The sequence below is a fragment of the Xenia sp. Carnegie-2017 genome, unplaced genomic scaffold, assembly GCF_021976095.1.
Source record: "Xenia sp. Carnegie-2017 unplaced genomic scaffold, XeniaSp_v1 HiC_scaffold_14, whole genome shotgun sequence".
Classification (NCBI taxonomy): domain Eukaryota; kingdom Metazoa; phylum Cnidaria; class Anthozoa; order Malacalcyonacea; family Xeniidae; genus Xenia; species Xenia sp. Carnegie-2017.
Window position 1 is genome coordinate 9,645,480 of NW_025813447.1, and position 21,081 is coordinate 9,666,560.

The following is a 21,081-nucleotide window of genomic DNA, read 5'->3' on the forward strand; positions in this document are numbered from 1 at the left end:
TTTGATTGATTGATTGATTTGATTGGTTGAGCTCAGATTGGTTTTGGCACAGGCTTATGCAAACACAGCTCTAAACCAATCAGCGGACGCGTTTCATTGGTTATATAAATATAATCATCGTTATCTGTGAAAGCATGGTATAGGTTACTTTGCACTTCTGCATTTCTATTGTTTTTGGCTTCTCCTCATCTACTGCCTCAAATATCATCAGTATATTACTTCATTATGATCGAAAATTTCTTTATCGAGTGTGGTAAAAGGAAGAAGAAAGAGGAAAACGAAGAATTGGAAGAAGGAAAACGATCAAATAAACTAGCGAGGAATAATATTTTGGGTAAATTCGATGACATTTCGATACTCTTGAGCAGAAGGCTTGAGCCTGAATGGAGGAGAATTACAGCTGAGAATTTAGAATTGCAATATAGTATTCTGTTTAAGGCTGGCGATGCGTACAAGATGTTCAAATTCCTTGAAAAAGAAATTGAGTATGAGAAAGAGAGTAAGGTTCAGGTTTTTGGAAAGTGGCATCAGGTCCCACGGAAACAAGCATCATTTGGAGATTATGGCTTGAAATATACATTTTCAGGGACAACAGTTACTGCAGAACCATGGACTCCATTTCTTGAAGCACTTCGGGACATGTTGGTGAACATGATTGGGGTGTATTTCAATTTTGTTCTGATTAATCGATACAAAGATGGTATTGACCACATGGGTGAACATAAAGATGATGAAAAAGAGCTGATTGCCAAAAGCCCAATAGCTTCTCTATCCTTTGGTCAGGAGAGACAATTTGTTTTTCGTCACCAGGATTCAAGAGGAGCCAAAGCAACCAGAAAAATTGAACCTGTCAAACTTTGTCTGCAATCAGGCAGCATCCTGCTAATGAATCACCCAACTAATTCATTCTGGTACCATTCACTGCCAATTCGTAAAAATTGCCGTGGACCAAGGGTTAACCTTACATTTAGACAAATGCACACAAGGAAATGATTCTAATGCTTGCATTGGATGTTTATATTCCCTCTGGAAAAGGAGATGTATTATGTCGATGAATAAAAACTACCCTATTTTGGAAAGGCGTAAAAAAGGTTGTGCAACAAATGTTGCAAGCAATAAAGTGTTTTGAACTTTTGATTAGAGTCTTGTATCCAATATATCTCAGAAACATTCATATCTTTTTATATTTCTAGTTATAGTCATGTGCAAATTAAGTAATTAGGTAACTGAAACTTATCAGTGTATGTTACTGATGATGGCTAAGATTTGTGAATTAAATCAATAAAGTTTAAGTTAATAGACTGGATATAGGATATAGGATATGTTTATAAATGTAGATTCAAACCATTTCAAACCATTTACTTTATAAGGATATAGGATATGATAGTCCAGGCTCCTCAATGTGTGTTGAGGTCAATGTATAGATTAAATTATGCAGTTGAATAAAGCAAATATGTCATATATGGGTTCGAGAGATTATTTATAAGCATGAGAAAACTACGAGAAATTGCTCTAAAACTATTTGAAGAGGTCGAACGTGAAAAGCACGAAGAGCGAGAAAGTAAATTTACACATTTTGGAATGGCGTCTTTGAATTTATTTGATATTTCTGCTCTTTCATACAAATGAATGAAAGATTTTCATCAATTTTTCCTTTTTTCATTGTGGGTAGACAATCAGGTGCCCAGCGATGAATTACTATCTGCGTGAGTACAATGTTTTTATTTCTTTCACGATGCAATCTTACTGTTATTCATTATTTATACAATTTGTGTTTATGAGACGAGGATCGAGGACGACGTCCATAATTATTTAATGTATGCAAGATGCAAGCAGCTTATTTTAATATTTATAATGCTAATGTGATATAAAAAGATACAGTACATTTTAAGAAACCGTAGTAAAGGTTTAAAACTGTGGAATATTCCATTCAGGTTACGGCTTGTATTCCCACAGACATTGCTGCAAGCTTTGGATTTGATTGATCGTCAGTTGGTAACGAGAGTACTTTCTCCTCAAGGCCGAGAAGCATTCCAAGTAATAAAGATAAACTTGAAATTGAGAGATCTTTTGCTTTTGCTAATTTTTGAGATCTTTCAGTTTAACTTTGCCTTTTTACATTTAAGGTTAAAGGCTTGTCTGGACGAATTTACTTGTGTCTAATGTCCTCAGAATATTGCACATGCCCATCATATACTTACTATGGTATGTGTTGTACATTCTTCATTTTTCCTTTTACTACAATAATAAATTATTGGTTGGAAAACCATATCTGCTTGGTTGTATTATTTCTTTCTCCTATAATTAATAATAGTTCTCATGATTAACTGTTAAGAACAATGTTTACTTCATGTAGTCTTGATGAAAGAAGAGATGCTAATGGTATGACAATCTGTTTTATTAGACAATTTATACCAGCTCAATGGTAATGATTTGATAAATTCATCCTTGAATTATTCTAGTGTAAGCATGTGTTGGCTGTACATCTTTCTCTTAAACTTGGAACCTCAATTGTGAAAAATGTGAGCAAGGAGGACTTTGCCAATATCTTAATGGAAAGTCCCTCATGAAATATTGATTAACATTAAGTAAGTATTGGCAAGATATGATCATTTGTATTCATTGAGAAAGGCCATTTTTTGGAAGATAAATATTTATTTATGTTGCAGTAATATGATATTAATACTATTTTTACAGTCAATTTTTATCTAACATTGCTTTGACTTCATAGTAGTCATATTAGGAAGTTTAATCTGCTATCACTTAGCCTTTGAACTTATGAGGCTTCGTTAATGCTATTAGACACAATGTCTCGTGCCACTTGAAATGCTGCAAGTAATGAACCTAGTTGTATCTTTTCTGAAGTACCTGAAGCCAGTCGATGCCTAGGTATAAAAAACGAATTGCTTTCAGTTAAAAGAAAAATATCATAACAGAACGAGCTTTAAGAAAAGTACTTACTCTACATTTGCCATTTTGTCGAGTAACTGCATGCGCACCACAGCAGGAAAGTCAACTAAATCAAAACAAGCCATGATTTGATATAATAACATTTAGAGTCTCCTGTTTATGTTTTAGTCATTGTACCTCTATGTACATAGGTGTGAACTTCTGCCAGGATATCATCCAATGCAAGTCCTTTCCTTGTTTTAAGTTCCATTATATCTTATTGCATTAAGATCTACATTTCACGCAATAAGCAAAAATAGCAACCACATACATGCTTCAACTTCAACACTACACTTTCAAAGCTAAGGAGTATTTTGAAATGTTTTTGTAAAAGGATACTATGATAAGATGTTTTATAATCTTCATTCAACATCCAATCTACAATTTTGGCTATATCATTTCTTTGAGGTTTTCCTGTGCATGTGTAGATATTTTCCTCATTGACAATGTCAAATGCGATCGAAGTACTCTACAAAAAAGCGAAACACTGGTGCAAAAAAGCGAAACACCGTTGCAATTTATTTTCGAAAAATGTGCTCCTGATTGGTTACTCAAACAAAGAAGTGATGTTAGAGCCAATCAAAATAAAACATTTGAAAAGCAGGAAAGTTAAATTAATGTAAACAAAGCAATTACAGTGGCTGGCGTAAGTTTTAATTGAAATATACGAGCTGGTCGATAATAATAACTTGCCGACTGAAATGTATGTACACTTAAGTTAAAAGTCAACAGAATTGAGAAATTTTTTCATGTATATTATTAATAAGTAATAGCATGGTTTCTCATGCAATTTGGAAAACATGCTCTTGTGAGGTTTTCAAAGACTTCAAATTGCACTTTTGCAATTTTGATAGTCTTTGAAAAACTCACTCTGCATGTTTCTTCCAAATTGCACTCGAAACCATGCTATTACATATACAAATCAAATACACCTACCTGTAAGATATTCAAAGCCTTTCTCATATCACCATCAGATAATCTTATCAAACTCTTTTTGCCATCCTCGACAACATTTATTCTATAATTTGAAAGTAGAATGGTAAGGAAAGCTATTCACGTTTGCAAATCAAATCTTGCATGATAGTAAAAACTCAAAGATATACAAACCTTTCATTTTCAATCACAAAGTCAAGCCTTGAACTCATTTGTTGCATATCGAGTGGACCAAATCTGAATCTGGTACATCGAGATTGTAATGCTGGAATTATCTTGCTGAGGTAGTTGCAAATGAGGCAAAATCTGGTGTTTTCTGTAAATTTCTCCATTACTATATGTACAAAAAGCATTATAAATTCCGGTGGCATGTGCTGTTTAAGTAGAATTAACTGTGTCAGTTGACATTATTCACCTCTCCTTAATGCATTTTGAGCATCAGATGTCATTTCATCTGCTTCATCAAGAATCACCATCTTAAATCCAGACCTTTTTCAATTTGGTTTAAGAAATAATTAACTGCAAATTAATATTAACCATATGCAATAATCATTGAATTACTTAAAGATTGTTCTTGTGCTTGCAAAACTGAGTATGGATTCACGGACAATGCCGATTCCTCTGTCATCTGAAGCATTAAGCTGTTTGGAAAAATAGTGAATATTAGGAAGAAAGCATTTCAAGACAAGAGATCTTGCCAATGTTTTCATTTTTTTTATGAAACTCACTTCCAAAACCATAGATCCAAATTCTTTTTTAGTATAAAGTTGCTTAGCGATAGCAAGAATTGTCGAGGTCTTGCCTGTCCCAGGTGGACCATAAAACAACAGATGAGGTAATCTTTCTTCTTTGATAAACTTTTGAACTGGAAGGATGAGGTTTTAAATGTGAATCCAGAAACTATTTGCAAACGGCCGGTTTTATGCACCGTTGGAATTTGGAAATACTTCGAAATATCAAATACTTATCTAGTATCTACTCACTTGTTTTGATAATATCTTTGTGAGAAATCAACTCGTCTAAGTTATTTGGACGATATTTCTCCACCCTAATTAAACAAAAATTTGAGTTGTAAAACGTTTTCTTGCTTAAGTCAGTTGAAAGTGAAGGCCTATTTACCATGGCAAATTTACAAGTTCTTTATCCGCCATATTGGAAATAGTACCCGCCATTTGGCGCGTATATTATGCGTATATTGGTATGTGTACTTTAGGGTACTATGGGGGTACTCATACAAAAAGTTGCGATACATTGACAATGACCATTTTAATGACCCCAACATCGACAGGAGTGGTATTTTGAAATTAAAAAACTTATAATGACGGGGCCTAGCGGCTAGTATTTCGTGGGGTTACCTAGCGACTAGCAATTTACCCAATCTTGCGTTGTTTTTCCGAAAATTTGGTAATTGCCACTCCCCTAGCCTACCTTCACTCCTACCGGGGGGTACGCCCATGTTTATCGTTACCATCGTTACAGGCATTCAAGACAGCTCAGTCGTTTATTGACATAATTATGTACAACAGGAGGAATTGGCACGGAGAAGGTCACTTAAAAAAGCATCATAAACTCATTTCGATATTTGTGGCATTATTCAATTTGACGCGTCGACATTTATTTGAATTTGATAAAAATTTGGGTTCCCCTTTCATTACACAGCTTTTTGCCCCTTCTGTGTAACCCAACACTCGCAGTCCACACCCTAATAGTTACGTCATCGGAAAATATTAAACCCCTATTGTGTGAGGTGGCTTTTTAAATGCACCCGAAATCACATGTATATAATATTTCATTCATAATTACAACGATTCACCAATGACGCGTGTCTAATTGCAAAAAACCTGTGTTCGAAATATACCATTAAGAATGACGGTAAGTCTCTATTGGCTTGTTAGAACAACTTAATATTACCATTATATCGCATAGAATTGTTAGTGGTAAAGCCACGATTAACTTTTTGCCACATTATTATTTCATCCTGTCAAATTCGTCTGGCTTCGTTATTTCATTTGGTGGGCCAGAAAACGTTTGCATGACTGCAAACAGTTAGGTTCGTTTTGACCTTTCCAATAAAAAGTGTTTGCCTCTGCGCTAAACTCGATTGAAGAATTCGTTTGTGGCTTATGGTTGAGCTTATATATGATGATGCCAGACAATTTGAGACAGATGCTCGTAATTTTCTTCAAAACGTTTATTGTTTAGATTGTATTGTTCTCTGTTTAGGTAAGTAATTGTCGTATTTGTCATGTGCACCTTCGAACTAAAACAAATTTTCCAAACCAATTTCACGGTTATTGAGATGTCATTCAGTAATTGAACATTTATTGTCTTCACACGTTTCTTCATCGAGAGACGAGTGAAGTATTTATTATTTTATTAACTAGCAATTGATTTTTGGTATAATTTTCATGTTTCTAGTCTAGGATGCCGTATAAAGATTGTTTTCATCTTATTTTGTACTTATTTTATTGATCTTTCAACGACATGTGAAATAGACATTATAAATTATGGAATTCCTTTTCGTATTACAGATCTTCACTTGCGTGAGTATTGAAAACGGTGATATATTGACTTCGGAAAGAAAATTCACAAACTACCAGAACGAAAATGCTGTCTGCGGAAAGCAAATGTGAAGGTACATAATTTTACGTACATTCGAAGGTACATCACTGAAACTGACTTTCTAAGTAAAACACAGAATGTGATTTCATAAATGAGATTGGTTCAAAGGTGAAATAGTTTAGTTACGAGTGCATATAAGCGACTTAAAAGGATTTTCCAAAAACCTCTACGAAAGTGTTCACACTACGTAATAGTTAAATTTTGCAAAGTTTAAATATTTTTGCGCATAATTCTCGTCAGATGGCCACTGCAACATCAACACAGAATAAGATTTTGATATGGGAAAAAGCCATCCAAGGTTGTCGGTTACACACACAAAAAGGCTTTCTTTTAGTCGATACAAAAAAAGATTCAACAATATTGCTGTGCATCTACAACATGATTGCCAACGACGATGCAATAATTTTTTCCATTCTTCAATTTCCAGAAGGTTGTTGAGAATGATGGATGTGTTTTTCGTGCCGTGCAGCACAACATAATTCGTGTTTGTCATCACTATTTAATTGAATTTTTCCGTTTGCAAAAAAAAATCCGAGCAGTAAAGTTGAATTTAAATGAAAAATATTCTCCCTGTAAAGTGTGCGATGTTTTCGCCTTTTTCAGAGCTCGTGATCAGGCCCACGTCAAACGCATCTCGGGTATTTCAAAAAGCTGCGGCTAAACTCACAATTATATCGGTGTTATCTCGACAAATCGGTACCACTGTCTATGATCAACTGCCAGGATCGCGAGGAAAAGATAAAACTGAAGAAAAATTTGATAAGTCTATCGTTATGAGCTCTGTTGGTGTTCTGAAACACTTACCTAGGGTTGTCGAGGGATCGAGTGAGATCTTGTTGACAGATAGGGATGTTGAAAATGAGAATGTGGCTGGAGTTGAAAAAGACGAGGTCGAGAATGGCGTGGTAAAGTATGGTAAAGATGGCAAAAGTAGCGATCCATTTGATTTTATGAAAGAAAGAAAATTATCTGAACCTGTTTTGAGCGCAAGGTTTGTTGTCATTTCTGGGTAATCGTCATACTTCATTTTCTTGTGATGTAATGAGCGATATTTAATACACTTGAGTTCTTCAATAGACATGATTAACCGAGTGATTAACGACGATTGTGTCGTGATTTGCAACGATGCCGAACACCAACATACATTTCATCCGAATCGTGTGGCATAGACGCAAAAAAATTGTATCGTAGTGAATAATGTAAAACGTGCCTCGTGTATTACAGCTTACGGCCTTACAAATCTCGATGTATGCATTTTATAGGAAAAAGAGCGGTGTGCTCAATCCAAAATTCTTCCGCTGTCGCAGTACTCTTGATTTGAGAAAACCTGAGAATGGTAACACGTTCTAAATTCCTTATAATTTGGTGGAAAATATGCAAAATCGTTCATATTTCAAAGGGGGTGCGGGGCTTAAAGTATTTGTCAACACCTATGGTTCTCCTGACCTTACTACTTTTAAATTGTCACAATTTACATTATAGTTAAGTCTCTTTTGAATTTACTGTAATCCTCCTTCATACAGGGACCGTATCGAAGATCGATGACTAAAGGGGCTACATGTTTCATTTAAATTTATTCGTTTCTTTTGAAATCAATGGTGATTGTGGATTAAGACGAATTAACATACATGGATGTATCAATATGAGCCCCTCTCCACAAGTCATCGATCTTTTGCGGTCCATTTTATATGAACGAGAGGTTTTCTGGCTGAAAACGAAAACCCGGTTTTTTTTTACGACAGATAAGCCAGTGGTACTGCGTGAACTTGGTGGATACAAATTCTACACTAAAGCTAGTGACACGAGCGACAAACGTGAAAAACATAACGCCAACGAGTGCGACACTGACAGCAGCAGCAGCATAGTTTCAACGTCGAGTGAGGTTTCAGCATTGAAGAAAACCATTGCTGAATTAAGGGAAAATTTCAAAAACCGCGAAAAAAGTGTACTTCACTTGGAAAAGAAATTATCGCTAACGGAGCAGGAGAATGCAAAAAATAAAAAACAAATTGTCACTTTCAAGGAGAAATTGAAAGATGGTTCGGGTACAATGGATTACTTACGACGCGAGAAGGATGTGTTGGCATCAGAACGCGATCGTCTCAGCTTCATGTTGTTAACCGCCGAGCATGAACTCAAGGAATTGCGGGCGCAAAATACGAATCTAATCACGGAGTACGAGTGTGTTGAGCACAGTCGTAAAATTGCCGTTGGTCACTTGCAAGAATGTGAAAGAGTCTGTCGAGAAACTCACGAGGTTAAATCTGACTCTTCTGTTGCGAAGAAAAACTCTGAAATATTATTGAAAAAGTTAAGCTCTACGAAAGATATCGTACAAACACTACGTAAAGAAAGAGACGATCTACTGTACGAACAAAATAAAATCGCTGCTTTTTTTACATCCACTCTGAAGGAAGTCTTAGAACAGGTACGAAACGTCGAAGCTCAAAAGAGAAGAAAACTGGAGATGGAATCCAAGAATAATTTTTCATTAGAAGTCATACCTTGCAGCAGTGAGGAGGTTTTTGTCGAGCCCGAAACTTTGCCGGCTGATACTGAAGATATTCTTACTTTACATGTGTTTAAAAAGAAGTTGAAATCCAACGAACAATGCATTGATGATTTAGCCAACAAGATTCGAAATCTTGAGAAGCAGAAGAAAGATTTATTGGAAACGAGGTTTGCGATGATCCAGAAATTCCAATCTTCGAGTGACGTCACGGGGGAGTTGGAAGCAGACACAAGCGTCAGTGACATGGAAGAAAAAGTAGACGCTGTCGAGGAAGGTAGGAATGGTTTAGCATATGATTTGTTTACGCTAAATCGTAATTCTGACTTTCACTCCATATTATTCTGCAGATGGTGATCAAAAACGAGCGCGTGTTACGAAGAAGATTCGAAAACTTGAGCGCACTCTTTCCATGGATCACGGTGTGGGGAAACTGGACTGTATTCAAAAGCTGTGCAAGAAGTTGGAGGACAGTGAACAGCGTATTCACGAATTAGAGGCGGCAAATTCCGAACTACGAATGGAGCACGAGGATATGGAGGAAGAAGCGAAATATCTGAAATATGTTCTGTCATATCGTGGTGACGTTATGAAGGCTCAACTCAAAAGTGAATATGAGAAAAAGATTACTGCTCTCAAGGATGAAATAGAAGAATCACAAGGAAGGAGCTTGAAAAAAGCAAACAATGAAATTTCATCTCTTACAAAACGGAATCAAGATTTGGAGGATGAGGTTTGTGTTCTTCGTCTTATGAAAACATGACATTGACAAAACGTATTCATTTTTTTTGACATGGTTAAGTTGTTTTTAAATAAAATACTTATACTGCTGCATATCCATTCAGGTTCAGCGTCTGCATGAAGAGCTGAGGACATTACTTCAAAACCTTTTTTCTTTATACGCTGCTCAAGGATCTCCTTCGGAATCGAGAGAACACGATAATAATAATTTTGCTGACACTTCTTCTAACTCAAACAATTCTAAAAACATTTCCAAGGCATCCACTATGACTGTAGTTGAATCTGAAAATCATTGTCACATCGAAGGAAGTGATGATGTAACTTTGGAGACAGATAGCGGTAAACCATGTGATGATAAAGACCATTCTAAGGATTCCGGTGCTGAAATCACATTCGCGGGAAACCTGGAGGACAAAGTTGCGCAACTTCTTGAAGAGAAACGGGTTCTACTCCAGAGCATGCAGTTACTTAACAACCAACGAGAATCCTCTGTTGGTAGCGCAACAGAATCCGAATCCTCGGCGGTCGTTAAAGCCGAATGCACGGACATTTTCACAACAGAGCAAAGATATACATGCTTGGCCGACACTTTACAAAAAATGCGCAAGTTGCTTGCTGAACAACATGAGCACGAAAATGACGAAAACGACGAAACTCTATCAAAGTTGAAAAACGAATTGAAATGCTTAGATGAAAAATTGACGGAAGGCCACTCCACACAAAAATATGACATCCAAAAGACAGACGTTGAAGTCAACTCAGTGCATAATGATAGGCGAATTTCTGAACTTGAAATGGAAATCTACCGTCTACACGAAGAGAAAAAATCCCTTCTTTCTATCATAGTTCGTTTACAATCTGATCCTAACTTCACCCTTAGTGATGACGTAAATGATAGCTCGGTCGTTAGTATCTGTGACGTCATGGTTAAGAACGATACCACTCATAATGATGATATCAAGGAAGATGACATCATACCGACGAAAGAACTCCACTTAAGCAATATCCACGAATTATTTACTCCACTTGAGAATGAGGTAATACTTGAAGATGGTTGTAGTACATCAAAGGATGAAGTTCATTGTGCCACCAGTGACGACAATTTTCTTGGGAGGACATTGAGGGATGAGGGGGTCCAAGTGAACATTAACAGAGATGATGTCCGTGGACTCTTAGGATATTTAGAGCAAGGACTTGATAAACTGAGAAATGCTTTGGACGATGGAAATTTAATCGAAACTAAACCACAAAATGAAGAAACGCTTTCTCATGGTAAGTTGCTCGTGTTGTTAAATCATCTCCCATCATATTTCTGCATAATATACTTTCTTGTCAGATGTCTGTGTAAAATTCCTGTGCGTTTCAGACCCTCACATGTGTCCATGCAAAGGCTCTCTTCAAGACTTAAAGCAGCTAAATAAGGAATTAAAGAACTTAGGACAGCATACTCAAGTTCTGGAGGAAAAATTGCAGGAGAGCGAATCCATAAGGTGCGATCTTCATCGTACTATTTCCATAGCAACAGATATGGCGACCGAAGAGCGGCAAAAATGCGAAGAATTGAAGAGGACGAAAGCAGCTCTTGAAAAAGAGATGCTAACATTAGCCAAAGAAAACCGCGATCTACGTGATGGGCTGGAAACTTTATCGATTTCGAAGAAGCGACGAGGACGTAACCAACGCTCCAGTCTTGCCAGTGATACGCAGGAAGAGGACTGTCACGTGACTTATTTGCCGAGAGCTAAAGCACAGAATATTTCTGAAAGCGAACTGTCTGATATTGAAAGTCCTTCTTTTGAATTCAAAAGTTTTTCTCGCAATCCCTAAATGACCTCAATTTGACAATTGTTGTATGAATACTTTGCATTTAGCAAACAAATCGTGTTCATTTTTTGTTGTTTTTTGTTACTTCTGAAGTATTCCAGCTCAAATTGATAACTGCTGTTGGGAAAATTACAAATTCGAAATATATCCATGATTTCAATATGCATTTGAAGTAAACAGCAACTTTTTTGGAAAAAAGACTGTGGCGGTGGCATGCTTCATATGAAACAACTACTCGTGTAAGTTATATTAACTGTCCCTGTGTAAAATTAATTCACAGTCTAAACATATTTAAAAGCTTGATGTGGTTAATGTCATGTATTGATTGATCTTCTTTGATATTTTTGATAAAGCGCATTTTCAATTTAATAGAAACCATGACGGTGCCTGAGACTCAGAGAAATACGAATGGTTGTGTAGTTTTACATTTTGGTAAATAGTGAAGTCAAGGTGATGTTTGCCAACGTGTGAATTTGTGCATGTTTAGTATTGTAAAGATGGCGAGTTGTCTTAGTCAAAATGTATATCGAGAATTACAAAATTACCACATGATTACACCATTATTTTACACACACACGACCAAATTGAAATCTAAGTTCAAATTTGAGCGCCTGCGCAGTGAGTACTTTCAACAAGCCAGACGCCATCTTAGCCATGTGTAGTATGAATAAGCATGAAGCATGTTTGAATCAAAACATAGCAAGAAAAAAAGGCTTTTGAAAAAGGGCTCAGTAATGTTCGGCGTTAAAGAAGGACACACAGTTTACTGCGACGAAGATTGCAGCTACACGCATCATGAAATATTATTGCTGTTAACTGCGAGCAAGAGAAACGACCCTAAAAGTGCTGAGAAATTCAAACAAAGCGTTCTTAAAGCGATATCGCGTGGATGGAACAAAAACGGTGACATTGAAGACAGCTGTACGTTTTTTCGCTTCCCGTTAGTTCACTGGGCTGCAGTGTATGGAAAACTTTCTGCCCTGCAGTGGCTGTTAAATCAAGGATTCAATGCAGATGTCATAAATTCTCAAGGGGAAACAGCCTTACATCGACTCATTGCTTGTCAGGCTCACGAGCGGGCGGTGGATCCTAGAATGGGTCGTGGTCGCCGATACTCTTTAAATAACATTGTTCAGGTGTTCACCAAAGTTCTTGATATTTTTATGACGAAATCACCCCGGCTGCTACTTCGCTTTGATTATGTTGAGCGCAATACTCCTTTTTCTCTGTGCCTAAAATTATTGAAGGAAAATCAATGTACCTGTCCACGACTAGCTCACTACTATCAGGCCTTGCTCAAGGTGCTGTGTGAGAGCCTTGTGCATTTATTAAAACAAAAGAAACTAAGAGAGGAGTATATTAGAAAAGGCTTTTTGCAAAAAGATTTGGATGGTAACACAGTTTGGCATCTTGCAGCCATGTCACAAAATGAAACTGTGAACTTGTGTTTTGATATGATCTTGAAGAATGTTGTGGGGTTTGATCTAAGTGTCTCAAATAATTTTTACGAAACACCTATTCTAGTGGCTTTGAAGAACAATAACCAGAGATTTGCTGCATTGATAGAAGCATACAAGTTTTCCAGTTGTTCAGTTCCTATCGTTAAGATGGAGCTGCAATCAGAGGAATGCTTGTGTGAGCACCGCAAAAGCAATTGCACCTCAGATAGGCAAGGAGCATTGTCCTCAAATGTCTCAGAAAAATTAAGTAGTTCTTGCACTGATGTTTCTGTCACAGAGGCCACTACACTTGTCAATTATCCCTTGGGAACAGTTGAGCAATCTTTTATGGAAAAGCCACAAACAGTGGGTGTACTCGATGAAGAGAAAGTAGTTTTTACCAGAGAGATGAAGCTGAAAGTAGCATTGATAATGACTCAGTCACAAATATTGATGCTGATGCTAGTCAATGTGACATGGATAATGGAGGCATGACTGACCACCAGACATGCGATTTGGAGTCTCTTAGTGGTGACAATGAACAGGTTGAAATCGACAAACAGATAGACCTTCGTGTGAACATAAGTCATGCAGGGGATGAATCAGACATGTCATGGTCGGAAGACATATCCAATCAAGAAACACAATGTTCAATTGATACGAAATCATTAGATAAATCAATTGAAAGTACAGACATATTAGCTGAGGCATTACGGCTCGCAAATGTTGATAATGAGCTATTGCAACACATTTCCACTGAGCATAATGCAGTTAATGAAGTCACTCAAAACATATCAATACTAACGCCTCCAAATAGCAGCACAAGTCCTGACTTGAGTGAAAATATGCCTGAAACACAACCAGCCACACCACCTATGATAGAACATGTTATGAAAGGCAATGCTCTAACTCCTGTACTTTTAATCAAGTTGCTTTCGGAACCAGATGTTTCTTTGAAGTTCCAAAGTCTACTGAAGGATGTAATCACTGATGATACTGCAAAAGTTGACTCCATGCATTCTACACTGCACAGTCTTAAAATGTCAAAAGGAGAATTGGATAATGAGATAAACTCAGTTGAGGAAATGTTGGGATGTATTGATGTGAAAAAGTTGAAGCTTGCCGAGGAAATAGAAAGACTGCAAAAAGAGGTCTGTGAACTACAAACATCGGAAGAAACTGTGAAAAACAAACTATCCCATCTTAAGGAAGAACAAGCTAAAGTGATAGAAAAAATTGAAGACAATGAATGTATGTGCAAAAAATTAAAAAGACGTCTCTCCGACTGCACAGGTGCGCTAATTGGTTTATCACCAAAGACACAAAAAACATGTTAAATATGTGTATATTGGAAACGCAAATGTGAATTTTGGGTTTTTAAATCAGACTGTATAAAATCATGAACTAGTTCTTTTTATTGTTTGATTTTTAAGGCACAAGCAACAAAGTTTACTTCGTTAATACTGATGATGAATGCAATTTATTTGATATAGTTATATTTTTATATTTTCAAGGGATTGTGTGATGACTTTGAGCCACTTCTTCACAAATATTTCATAAATATTTGAACAGTTTGTAATGAGGGTGGCATTTTGACAACTTGGGAATAAACACCTTACATGTTGTTACAACAAGACAGGCATATATATGATAATGGTCGGTTAAAATGTGCTTGAAAGTGCACACTTCTATTACTTAATTGTTTTGATTCATAAAGTTTTGATTCATTATTAAGCAAAGCAGTCACAAATTATACTTTTTACATTCACCTCAATATTCTGTCATTAGCGATTAATGTTAAACATTTTATTGGCCATCATAAACAAACACTTGCGTGGGATCTAAAACAATAAATGTATTGCTAATCAGACATGAATGATGATAAAAACCATGTACTTTTCCTTTTTTATTGTTGTAGGTTGCTCCCTCCCTGGTAATTTTGGTAATAACAAATACTCAAACCTTTTTTCTGCAAATTGTTTACACTTTTCCACACTACAATGAAAGAAAACAATGTTCGTGTCTCTTATTTTTAACACAAAAATTCAATTCTTTTCAACCTTACCTGATGATAAATAATCCACTGCTAATTCTAGATCAAATGCTCGTGATGGAGAAGATACTCTAAGATAGCCCTTTGAGTTTGAAGCTACAACAAGACCAGTTTGATAGGATATATGACAAGAACACAATTCAATTGCCTACGTCATAATAAAACAACATAATACCTGCAATTGAACCAGATTTGAGCAAAGCATCTCTGTAAGAAAATTTACTTTGTTGTGATTTATTCTTTTGAACATTAGAATCATTCTGTTTTTCTGACATCATATGTCTCTCTTTCTGACTCTTCATGTGTCTGCTGTCTGTTTTCTTTCCTGTATGACCACGACGTCGTTTCCCAGCGCTTTCCTGTTGGTTTACACTATTGCTTTTCTGTTGATCATTATTACTTTTCTGTATTGACTTCTTATCCTTACTGAAACCACTTTTTGTAGATAAATTTCTATGCAGAGAATCCCCCTCTTTAGATAAAATCTCTGTAACCTTGGCTTTATGGTCATTCGTTCTATCTTGATCACTTCGTTTTTTGCTAGTCCGTTTGTGTCGTGTTTGCCATCCTATCAAGTTTTCTTCACATTCTAAAGAGTTCTTTTGTGGGTTAGTCAATGCTTTTGTTGATTGTACCTCTTGATCGAATGAAGAATTTTGCTCCAAATTGCTTGCTTCGGAACATTGAAATTCAACTTCAACAATAGATTTCTGATTACTGCTTGCATTTGTGTCACAATCAGTTCCATGCTTAATGTCAGTATTAACCATACTTTCCACCATCCTGCTTGTGGTGTCCTGAACAATGTCATTCTCGTCAACTAGAGAAATACCAGAATCATCCTCTTCTTGTGTACAACTTTGTGGACTTTGCTGTGATTCATCAAAACTATCTTTATCTGTAGATTCTTGTTCTGAATTTGTGGCACTTTCCAATGTTAAAACATCCTGTTCAATTATTAACTCGACCTCATTTTCTTTGAATGCTTCATGGTCAATTTTACTGGGAGATTCACTTTCCATAAATTAACATTTCCATTTGTAAATTCTGTTAAGTCATTTGCCATTTTACAATCAGGTACATCATGTTTCACAAGCATTTTTTCAAAAGAACTTAACAGATTGTCATCTTCTGGTGCAAATGCCAAAGGTAGATGATCAGGATACATTCCTTGAAATATAAAGAAACCATTTAATTTGTGTTGACACACTGGAAATTTATAAACCTGTGGTCATGTAGGCCAAAGTGAAAAAATATCAAAAATAAAGAATAACCTTCAACATGGAACTCAGGTGGTGTGTGAAACTCATAACTATCATCATCAATGCTGTTGAAAGCTTCTTTATCTCCAGCATCACCATGATCATTCTTTATCGTGCTTTGACAAACACCAGAGTCATCTAACTTAACATGCAAAGGCAAAGATAAGTTGTTTGTTGCCTGAAGGGACTTCAAGGAATGGTCATCAAAGTTGAAACTCTTCTGATCAACTGGAGTGCAACCCTCGGGTGGCGTCTTAAACACACTCTGGTCCATAATGTTGAACTGGTTACTCACGGTTAGTGGTGCGGGTATCGAAAGAGAGTGGTTAATACCATAATATGAAGAATAACTGACGTTTCGAGTTCGAGCTGCAACTTGTCTGGCCATTTCTTTTATATTGTCAAGCTGAAAAAAATATAATTGACATGAAAGACGGCGTCTGACTAAAGAACAAAATCATCAACTTTAAAATCGCACTTCGTAGCAAAGCTATAGACCTTTGTTCACAGGCAAATATATTGAAGGTATTTGAATGTGCGATGATGAAATCGATTATAATAAAAATAAATGTTTCGTTCTCAAGCCGTAGACGTCTGGTAAATCGTTAAAATCTTGTAAATGTATTGAATATGAATGAGTAACCAACTTTTGAAAACTTTTACGAACCAAAACTGATAAAAGTTTGCCAATGTTACGAAAATTTTTTTACAGTAACAGCAGGTAAACGCTGTCGAAGTATTTCAAAATAACGTAGCAATATTGCGTAATCCCCTCGGTAAATTATATAATTTAAAGTTATACCAGTCATGCACCGTATTGATTATGTTACCAGTTTCAATCGCTTGACAAGGTTTTACGCTATATTAATAATTTTTGTTAAATCATAACAATGGCACGTTTTTGAAGAACGAAATCCACAACATCAACAATATGTTGATGTTGATGGACAGCAAATGATATAAAATAAACCAAGTCCTCTTCACAAAATACACACACAAGTCGACAAATTACAGCAAAAACGGTTTAATCATACTCGAGTATTGATAACTTACTCAGGAAATGAAGTAAAACTAGCCAAGCTATTTATGAACAAATGTACATATGTCAAAATTTGTCCAAGCAACGTGTCAACGCGACGAGAACCTGCGAAATCGCCATCAACTGCTAAAAGCTGCTGTACTACTTGTGATATGATTCCAATTTGTATAAAAGGCAAAACATTCCACTATTTAATTTCAAGAAATCATAAGAAGAAAATTTCAAAGTAAATAGCAAAATGAAAACCTTTGAGATGAACTATGGACTATTGTAATGCGCAAGCGTGGCGAATACAGTGGAAAGTGTGAAATGTAAGATTAATTTTGAAACACAATATTAAGTAAAGTACAAACCCAAGACTTTCGTTTATCGTTTGACAAATCTACATTCTCTTTCTCTGAGGACATTGCGTCAAGCGAGAAGCTCTTTTAACGCGGAACTTTTAGCATAACTCGACTATGTTGTTCCTTTGTTCAACTTTCAAAAACTTTTCTTTTGACTTTTGTGATCGCGCTTTATTTGAGCGTCCCAAGATCATTTGCACGTTATAAATAATAAATGGCGAAAATTACGTGTACTTTGATTGATAATATCAAAATGTTATTTATCCCACACTAGGGTCAATCTTACAACATACCGAACCAATCAAAAAGTACTGTTTCTTTAAAAAAAATTCTCTGATAATTTTTGGACGCCTACGTACGTGCTAGCGATGAAATTAATAGCTTTACCGTCTGAGAAAACATGAATTTGTTTTGACCATTCTGCGTTTCAAAAAAAATTCAATTGTATCTGGTACCAGTTAAAAGCAGTTACACTATGTAATGTGTGACCAATTTTTCAACAAGATATGTTACAACTTCGGTTGATAAAAGAACATTTTAAATTTTAACGTATTGAATTGAACACATTTACACATTACATTTTATTGTCTACACATATTGAATTGCACTTAACGGGAGGGAAATGTATACTCAGTTTTGTAAATTCAATTGCACCTTGGGAAAAAGTAAAATCGTGTTTTAAAATCATTAAGGAGGTGGAACGTGCACATACGAAGCGGAAAAAGGGGAAAACAAATAAGCGAGGGCTTGGGAAACCGTGGGTATCTGGGTGTGGGTATCCGAACACCCACAATTCTTTTTTTTTGTGTACCTTAAATGAAGGACACCCACAAATTTAGCTTCTCACTTGAACGTTTATGATAGGTGTACCAAATTTTCAAATTATTGAACGGGCACCAGAAACCAGGGAAATTTTAAATTGTTTGACCATTCACGAAATGATGGAAAGTCTCTTGCGTTATGACATGGCGAATGTGGAACACCCACAACTCTTGAACGCTTACAAAGCCTCTGCAAATAAGCTTCAACAAAGCTTTTTACACATTCATTGTTTGTTGTATATTGAGTCAAACACTAATAATTTTGAACCTTCGCTTTTCCTTTTTTGTCAACTTTCAAAAACGGTTTTCACTTTGTATACTATGGACAGGGGGGGGTGATTTGCAGATGATGGACATTAAATGAATATGGCGGACGATTCTACAACAGAAAAGGCTGTCATGTCAGACGATGTTTCTCATGCAGAATGTGATGTGCAAATGAAAATGAGAGAAGAGAATGATGATGAAGTTACTTCTAGTGATGATGAAATGCCAGAAGATAGTCAAGTAACTGAACTACGAGAGTTCGTAAGTTAAATTTTTACGAGTCCACTGCCAGTCTGCCACTGTCAGCCTAGAATTTATTCGGGAACACGTGATAATGAAGAACCTCATACTGTTGTTTTTTAGTTACGATTTTTTATTTTGCATTTCTTTACCATTAGCATTTAGTAAGATCAAGTCGAATAAGGAAAAGGCTTTAAGAATAAATTATTTTTGCTAAGGTTTGGGTTCAATAACATTATAACATACAGGGTAGTCTGTTGTCATTCGAATTGCAATAAAGTATAAACTACTTTTTGAATATTTAACTGAAAGATAAACATTTTTCATAGCTTGAAAACTCACCTTTCCATTATGAGAGTCATCTTAAATTGATTCAAGCATTGCGCGAGATTGGTGACCTGGACAAAACAAGGCAAGCCAGAGAAACAATGAGTCGTATGTTCCCTTTAACCCCAGGTAACCCATATTTTCCTACATCATAACAATATCTTAGATCAAAACAGTTAATTAGAAGGTCTTTAATTGAATAGAAATTTGGTTGGAATGGATTAAAGATGAGATGCCACTCTCTTGTATCACAGAACAGAAAACTTATATCCATGATCTGTTTGAGAAAGCTGTTCAAGATTATCAATGTATGAAGTTACTTCTGTGGAGAAACTATTTACTATCTTGTGATTTACTATCATTCATGTGTCAATTCTTGGTAATAGAGTGTATTTCACACTAAATCATTTGATTGACGATTATTAATATGCACTCAGGTCTGATGCTTTACAAATAACTGGAAAGTTGAAATTTAGTTCTGTGACCTTTCTAAACATTTCCAGCTGTCAAACTGTGGACAGAATATTGTCAGTTTGTTATGGATAACATGGATGGTGAGGCAGGGATAGAAGAGGCTCGAATGGTATTTGAGAGAGCAATAACTGCTGTTGGTCTTCATGTGACTGAGGTTGGGGACTTTGTGATTTTTTTCAAGACTTGTGTGATATATAAGTTGTTAAGGTTTTTATAATCATGAAAATATGGAAAATAAATTGTTATTACAGGGTGCAGCTATTTGGGATGGTTATAGGGAATTTGAAATGGCCTTGTGCGACTCATATCAAGTGAGAAATGGTTTATATGCTACTGCCTATTTGTCATATTGTCATTGCTGTTTTTGGCATCCTCGATGTTAAATGTTTGCTCTAATTGTAGACAATTGCTGAAGGATCCAATGGTCCACAATTCCAGAAGAAACTGTATGTTAAGTCGACTTCATTGAAATATTTTAAAATTGAAAAATAAGTTCATACAAATATATGCTGATAATATCTTACAGTAGCCAACAGAAAGAAAAAGTGAAAACTCTTTTCAGACGAGAAGTCTCTGTCCCATTAATTGGTAAATAAAAAAATGCTCTCATATAATATGTTCCATACCAACGTTTCCTTATGTGTGAATGTTGTACAACCATAGGAATGCAAGCTGCTTATCGAGAATATGAACAATGGTTAGGAGATGAAGGAATACAGGAAAATATCATGCGAGAATACAAACGAGCCGAAACCAAACTTGAAAAATGTTTACCTTTCGAAGAGACATTGGTAAATTTGAAATTTGCGTCAACCCTAGTGAAATTCTTGAGTAGGATGCTGTAAGAATGTGTAAGATAAGATCTTTTAGAATACTGGATAAGATAAATACTTTACAGGAACTCAGGAAAGAGCTCTGATACATCCCACATTATTTTCAAAGGCATCAGCAGAGTCTCCAAAGCTTACTGAATACCGCGAGTATATAGCATTCGAGATGAAAGAGAACGACTTAGCGAGGGTTCAATGTCTTTACGAGAGAGCTATGTTGGAGAACTGTTTGAATTCAGAATTTTGGATTGAATACACGAACTATTTGGTAGGAACAATATTTTCTCGAGTTGCAATCTTGCTTTTGTGAAAAAAATATATCTTTTGTCGATGCTGCAATATAGGTATAAGCAGTAGCGAAGACATCCCGCGCATTTTCTTCCTGCTATGGAATTTTCAGAGCACTA

At 36.0% G+C, this 21,081-nt stretch overlaps 7 protein-coding genes across 15 annotated transcripts in view; 5 read left to right on the forward strand and 2 right to left on the reverse strand.

The window, feature by feature from the left end:
• LOC124434937 (DNA oxidative demethylase ALKBH2-like) lies at nt 1-1,461 on the forward strand. Its single transcript, XM_046984885.1, has one exon. The coding sequence runs from the start codon at nt 226-228 to the stop codon at nt 991-993; it is 768 nt and encodes a 255-aa protein (XP_046840841.1). The 5' UTR covers nt 1-225; the 3' UTR covers nt 994-1,461.
• Nucleotides 1,453-2,701, forward strand: LOC124434938 (zinc finger SWIM domain-containing protein 7-like). Its single transcript, XM_046984887.1, has 6 exons — nt 1,453-1,561; nt 1,673-1,706; nt 1,935-2,037; nt 2,127-2,205; nt 2,357-2,382; nt 2,463-2,701. Exons 1-6 carry the CDS (start codon nt 1,489-1,491, stop codon nt 2,568-2,570), a joined length of 423 nt encoding a protein of 140 aa, XP_046840843.1. The 5' UTR covers nt 1,453-1,488; the 3' UTR covers nt 2,571-2,701.
• Nucleotides 2,636-14,803, reverse strand: LOC124434933 (replication factor C subunit 5-like). Of its 2 annotated transcripts, none has more exons than XM_046984879.1 (11): nt 14,787-14,803; nt 4,866-4,930; nt 4,611-4,747; nt 4,444-4,523; nt 4,298-4,371; nt 4,057-4,216; nt 3,886-3,967; nt 3,289-3,418; nt 3,088-3,165; nt 2,962-3,016; nt 2,636-2,885 (listed from the first exon to the last, which is right to left on the reverse strand). In XM_046984879.1, exons 3-11 carry the CDS (start codon nt 4,620-4,622, stop codon nt 2,777-2,779), a joined length of 780 nt encoding a protein of 259 aa, XP_046840835.1. In that variant the 5' UTR covers nt 4,623-4,747; nt 4,866-4,930; nt 14,787-14,803; the 3' UTR covers nt 2,636-2,776. The 2 variants fall into 2 exon arrangements, with proteins under 2 accessions (XP_046840835.1, XP_046840834.1); XM_046984878.1 differs by lacking the exon at nt 14,787-14,803 and adding an exon at nt 5,002-5,094.
• LOC124434930 (myosin heavy chain, striated muscle-like) lies at nt 5,632-11,725 on the forward strand. 3 transcript variants are annotated; one of them, XM_046984871.1, is made up of 8 exons: nt 5,632-5,754; nt 6,414-6,517; nt 7,108-7,495; nt 7,767-7,840; nt 8,247-9,290; nt 9,364-9,746; nt 9,859-11,026; nt 11,121-11,725. In XM_046984871.1, exons 2-8 carry the CDS (start codon nt 6,490-6,492, stop codon nt 11,579-11,581), a joined length of 3,546 nt encoding a protein of 1,181 aa, XP_046840827.1. In that variant the 5' UTR covers nt 5,632-5,754; nt 6,414-6,489; the 3' UTR covers nt 11,582-11,725. The 3 variants fall into 3 exon arrangements, with proteins under 3 accessions (XP_046840827.1, XP_046840828.1, XP_046840826.1); XM_046984872.1 differs by lacking the exon at nt 5,632-5,754 and adding an exon at nt 5,882-6,105; XM_046984870.1 differs by lacking the exons at nt 5,632-5,754; nt 6,414-6,517 and having other exon boundaries at nt 6,524-7,495.
• LOC124434932 lies at nt 12,150-14,500 on the forward strand. Its single transcript, XM_046984877.1, has one exon. It carries the CDS (start codon nt 12,259-12,261, stop codon nt 13,510-13,512), a length of 1,254 nt encoding a protein of 417 aa, XP_046840833.1. The 5' UTR covers nt 12,150-12,258; the 3' UTR covers nt 13,513-14,500.
• Nucleotides 14,479-18,045, reverse strand: LOC124434934. Of its 4 annotated transcripts, none has more exons than XM_046984880.1 (6): nt 17,725-18,045; nt 16,345-16,738; nt 15,246-16,240; nt 15,083-15,166; nt 14,980-15,012; nt 14,479-14,858 (listed from the first exon to the last, which is right to left on the reverse strand). In XM_046984880.1, exons 3-6 carry the CDS (start codon nt 16,090-16,092, stop codon nt 14,824-14,826), a joined length of 999 nt encoding a protein of 332 aa, XP_046840836.1. In that variant the 5' UTR covers nt 16,093-16,240; nt 16,345-16,738; nt 17,725-18,045; the 3' UTR covers nt 14,479-14,823. The 4 variants fall into 4 exon arrangements, with proteins under 4 accessions (XP_046840836.1, XP_046840837.1, XP_046840838.1 ...); XM_046984881.1 differs by lacking the exon at nt 17,725-18,045 and adding an exon at nt 17,386-17,625; XM_046984882.1 differs by lacking the exon at nt 17,725-18,045 and adding an exon at nt 16,980-17,038.
• The window catches only part of LOC124434931 (squamous cell carcinoma antigen recognized by T-cells 3-like), a 12,991-nt gene continuing 9,511 nt past the window's right edge, over nt 17,602-21,081 (forward strand). For 2 of the 3 annotated variants that reach the window (XM_046984875.1, XM_046984876.1), the window contains exons 1-9: nt 18,565-19,064; nt 19,373-19,499; nt 19,574-19,678; nt 19,874-19,998; nt 20,096-20,155; nt 20,247-20,290; nt 20,371-20,432; nt 20,508-20,635; nt 20,787-20,942. In XM_046984875.1, the coding sequence (XP_046840831.1) occupies nt 18,897-19,064; nt 19,373-19,499; nt 19,574-19,678; nt 19,874-19,998; nt 20,096-20,155; nt 20,247-20,290; nt 20,371-20,432; nt 20,508-20,635; nt 20,787-20,942 (975 nt within the window). In that variant the 5' untranslated portion in view covers nt 18,565-18,896. Of the gene's footprint in view, nt 17,683-18,564; nt 19,065-19,372; nt 19,500-19,573; nt 19,679-19,873; nt 19,999-20,095; nt 20,156-20,246; nt 20,291-20,370; nt 20,433-20,507; nt 20,636-20,786; nt 20,943-21,081 lie in introns of those variants that run through there. The other variant, XM_046984874.1, reaches the window with a different exon arrangement.

Bases quoted from the DNA above. Each gene is read 5' to 3' on its own strand.
- LOC124434938 (XM_046984887.1), top strand. From the start codon at position 1,489: ATGAGAAAACTACGAGAAATTGCTCTAAAACTATTTGAAGAGGTCGAA. The intron at 1,562-1,672 runs GTAAATTTACAC...CATTGTGGGTAG, and splicing joins AAAGCACGAAGAGCGAGAAA to ACAATCAGGTGCCCAGCGAT. The intron at 2,206-2,356 runs GTATGTGTTGTA...TACTTCATGTAG, and splicing joins CCCATCATATACTTACTATG to TCTTGATGAAAGAAGAGATG.
- LOC124434930 (XM_046984870.1), top strand. From the start codon at position 7,059: ATGAAAAATATTCTCCCTGTAAAGTGTGCGATGTTTTCGCCTTTTTCA. The intron at 7,496-7,766 runs GTTTGTTGTCAT...TGCATTTTATAG, and splicing joins GAACCTGTTTTGAGCGCAAG to GAAAAAGAGCGGTGTGCTCA. The intron at 9,747-9,858 runs GTTTGTGTTCTT...ATATCCATTCAG, and splicing joins ATCAAGATTTGGAGGATGAG to GTTCAGCGTCTGCATGAAGA.
- LOC124434934 (XM_046984880.1), bottom strand. From the start codon at position 16,092: ATGGAAAGTGAATCTCCCAGTAAAATTGACCATGAAGCATTCAAAGAA. The intron at 15,167-15,245 runs GTATTATGTTGT...GTCTTGTTGTAG, and splicing joins CAAATCTGGTTCAATTGCAG to CTTCAAACTCAAAGGGCTAT. The intron at 14,859-14,979 runs GTTTGAGTATTT...TTATTGTTTTAG, and splicing joins AAACAATTTGCAGAAAAAAG to ATCCCACGCAAGTGTTTGTT.
- LOC124434933 (XM_046984878.1), bottom strand. From the start codon at position 5,054: ATGGCGGGTACTATTTCCAATATGGCGGATAAAGAACTTGTAAATTTG. The intron at 3,968-4,056 runs GTTTGTATATCT...TTCAAATTATAG, and splicing joins TTTGTGATTGAAAATGAAAG to AATAAATGTTGTCGAGGATG. The intron at 2,886-2,961 runs GTAAGTACTTTT...TTTTATACCTAG, and splicing joins GACAAAATGGCAAATGTAGA to GCATCGACTGGCTTCAGGTA.
- LOC124434937 (XM_046984885.1), top strand. From the start codon at position 226: ATGATCGAAAATTTCTTTATCGAGTGTGGTAAAAGGAAGAAGAAAGAG.
- LOC124434932 (XM_046984877.1), top strand. From the start codon at position 12,259: ATGTTTGAATCAAAACATAGCAAGAAAAAAAGGCTTTTGAAAAAGGGC.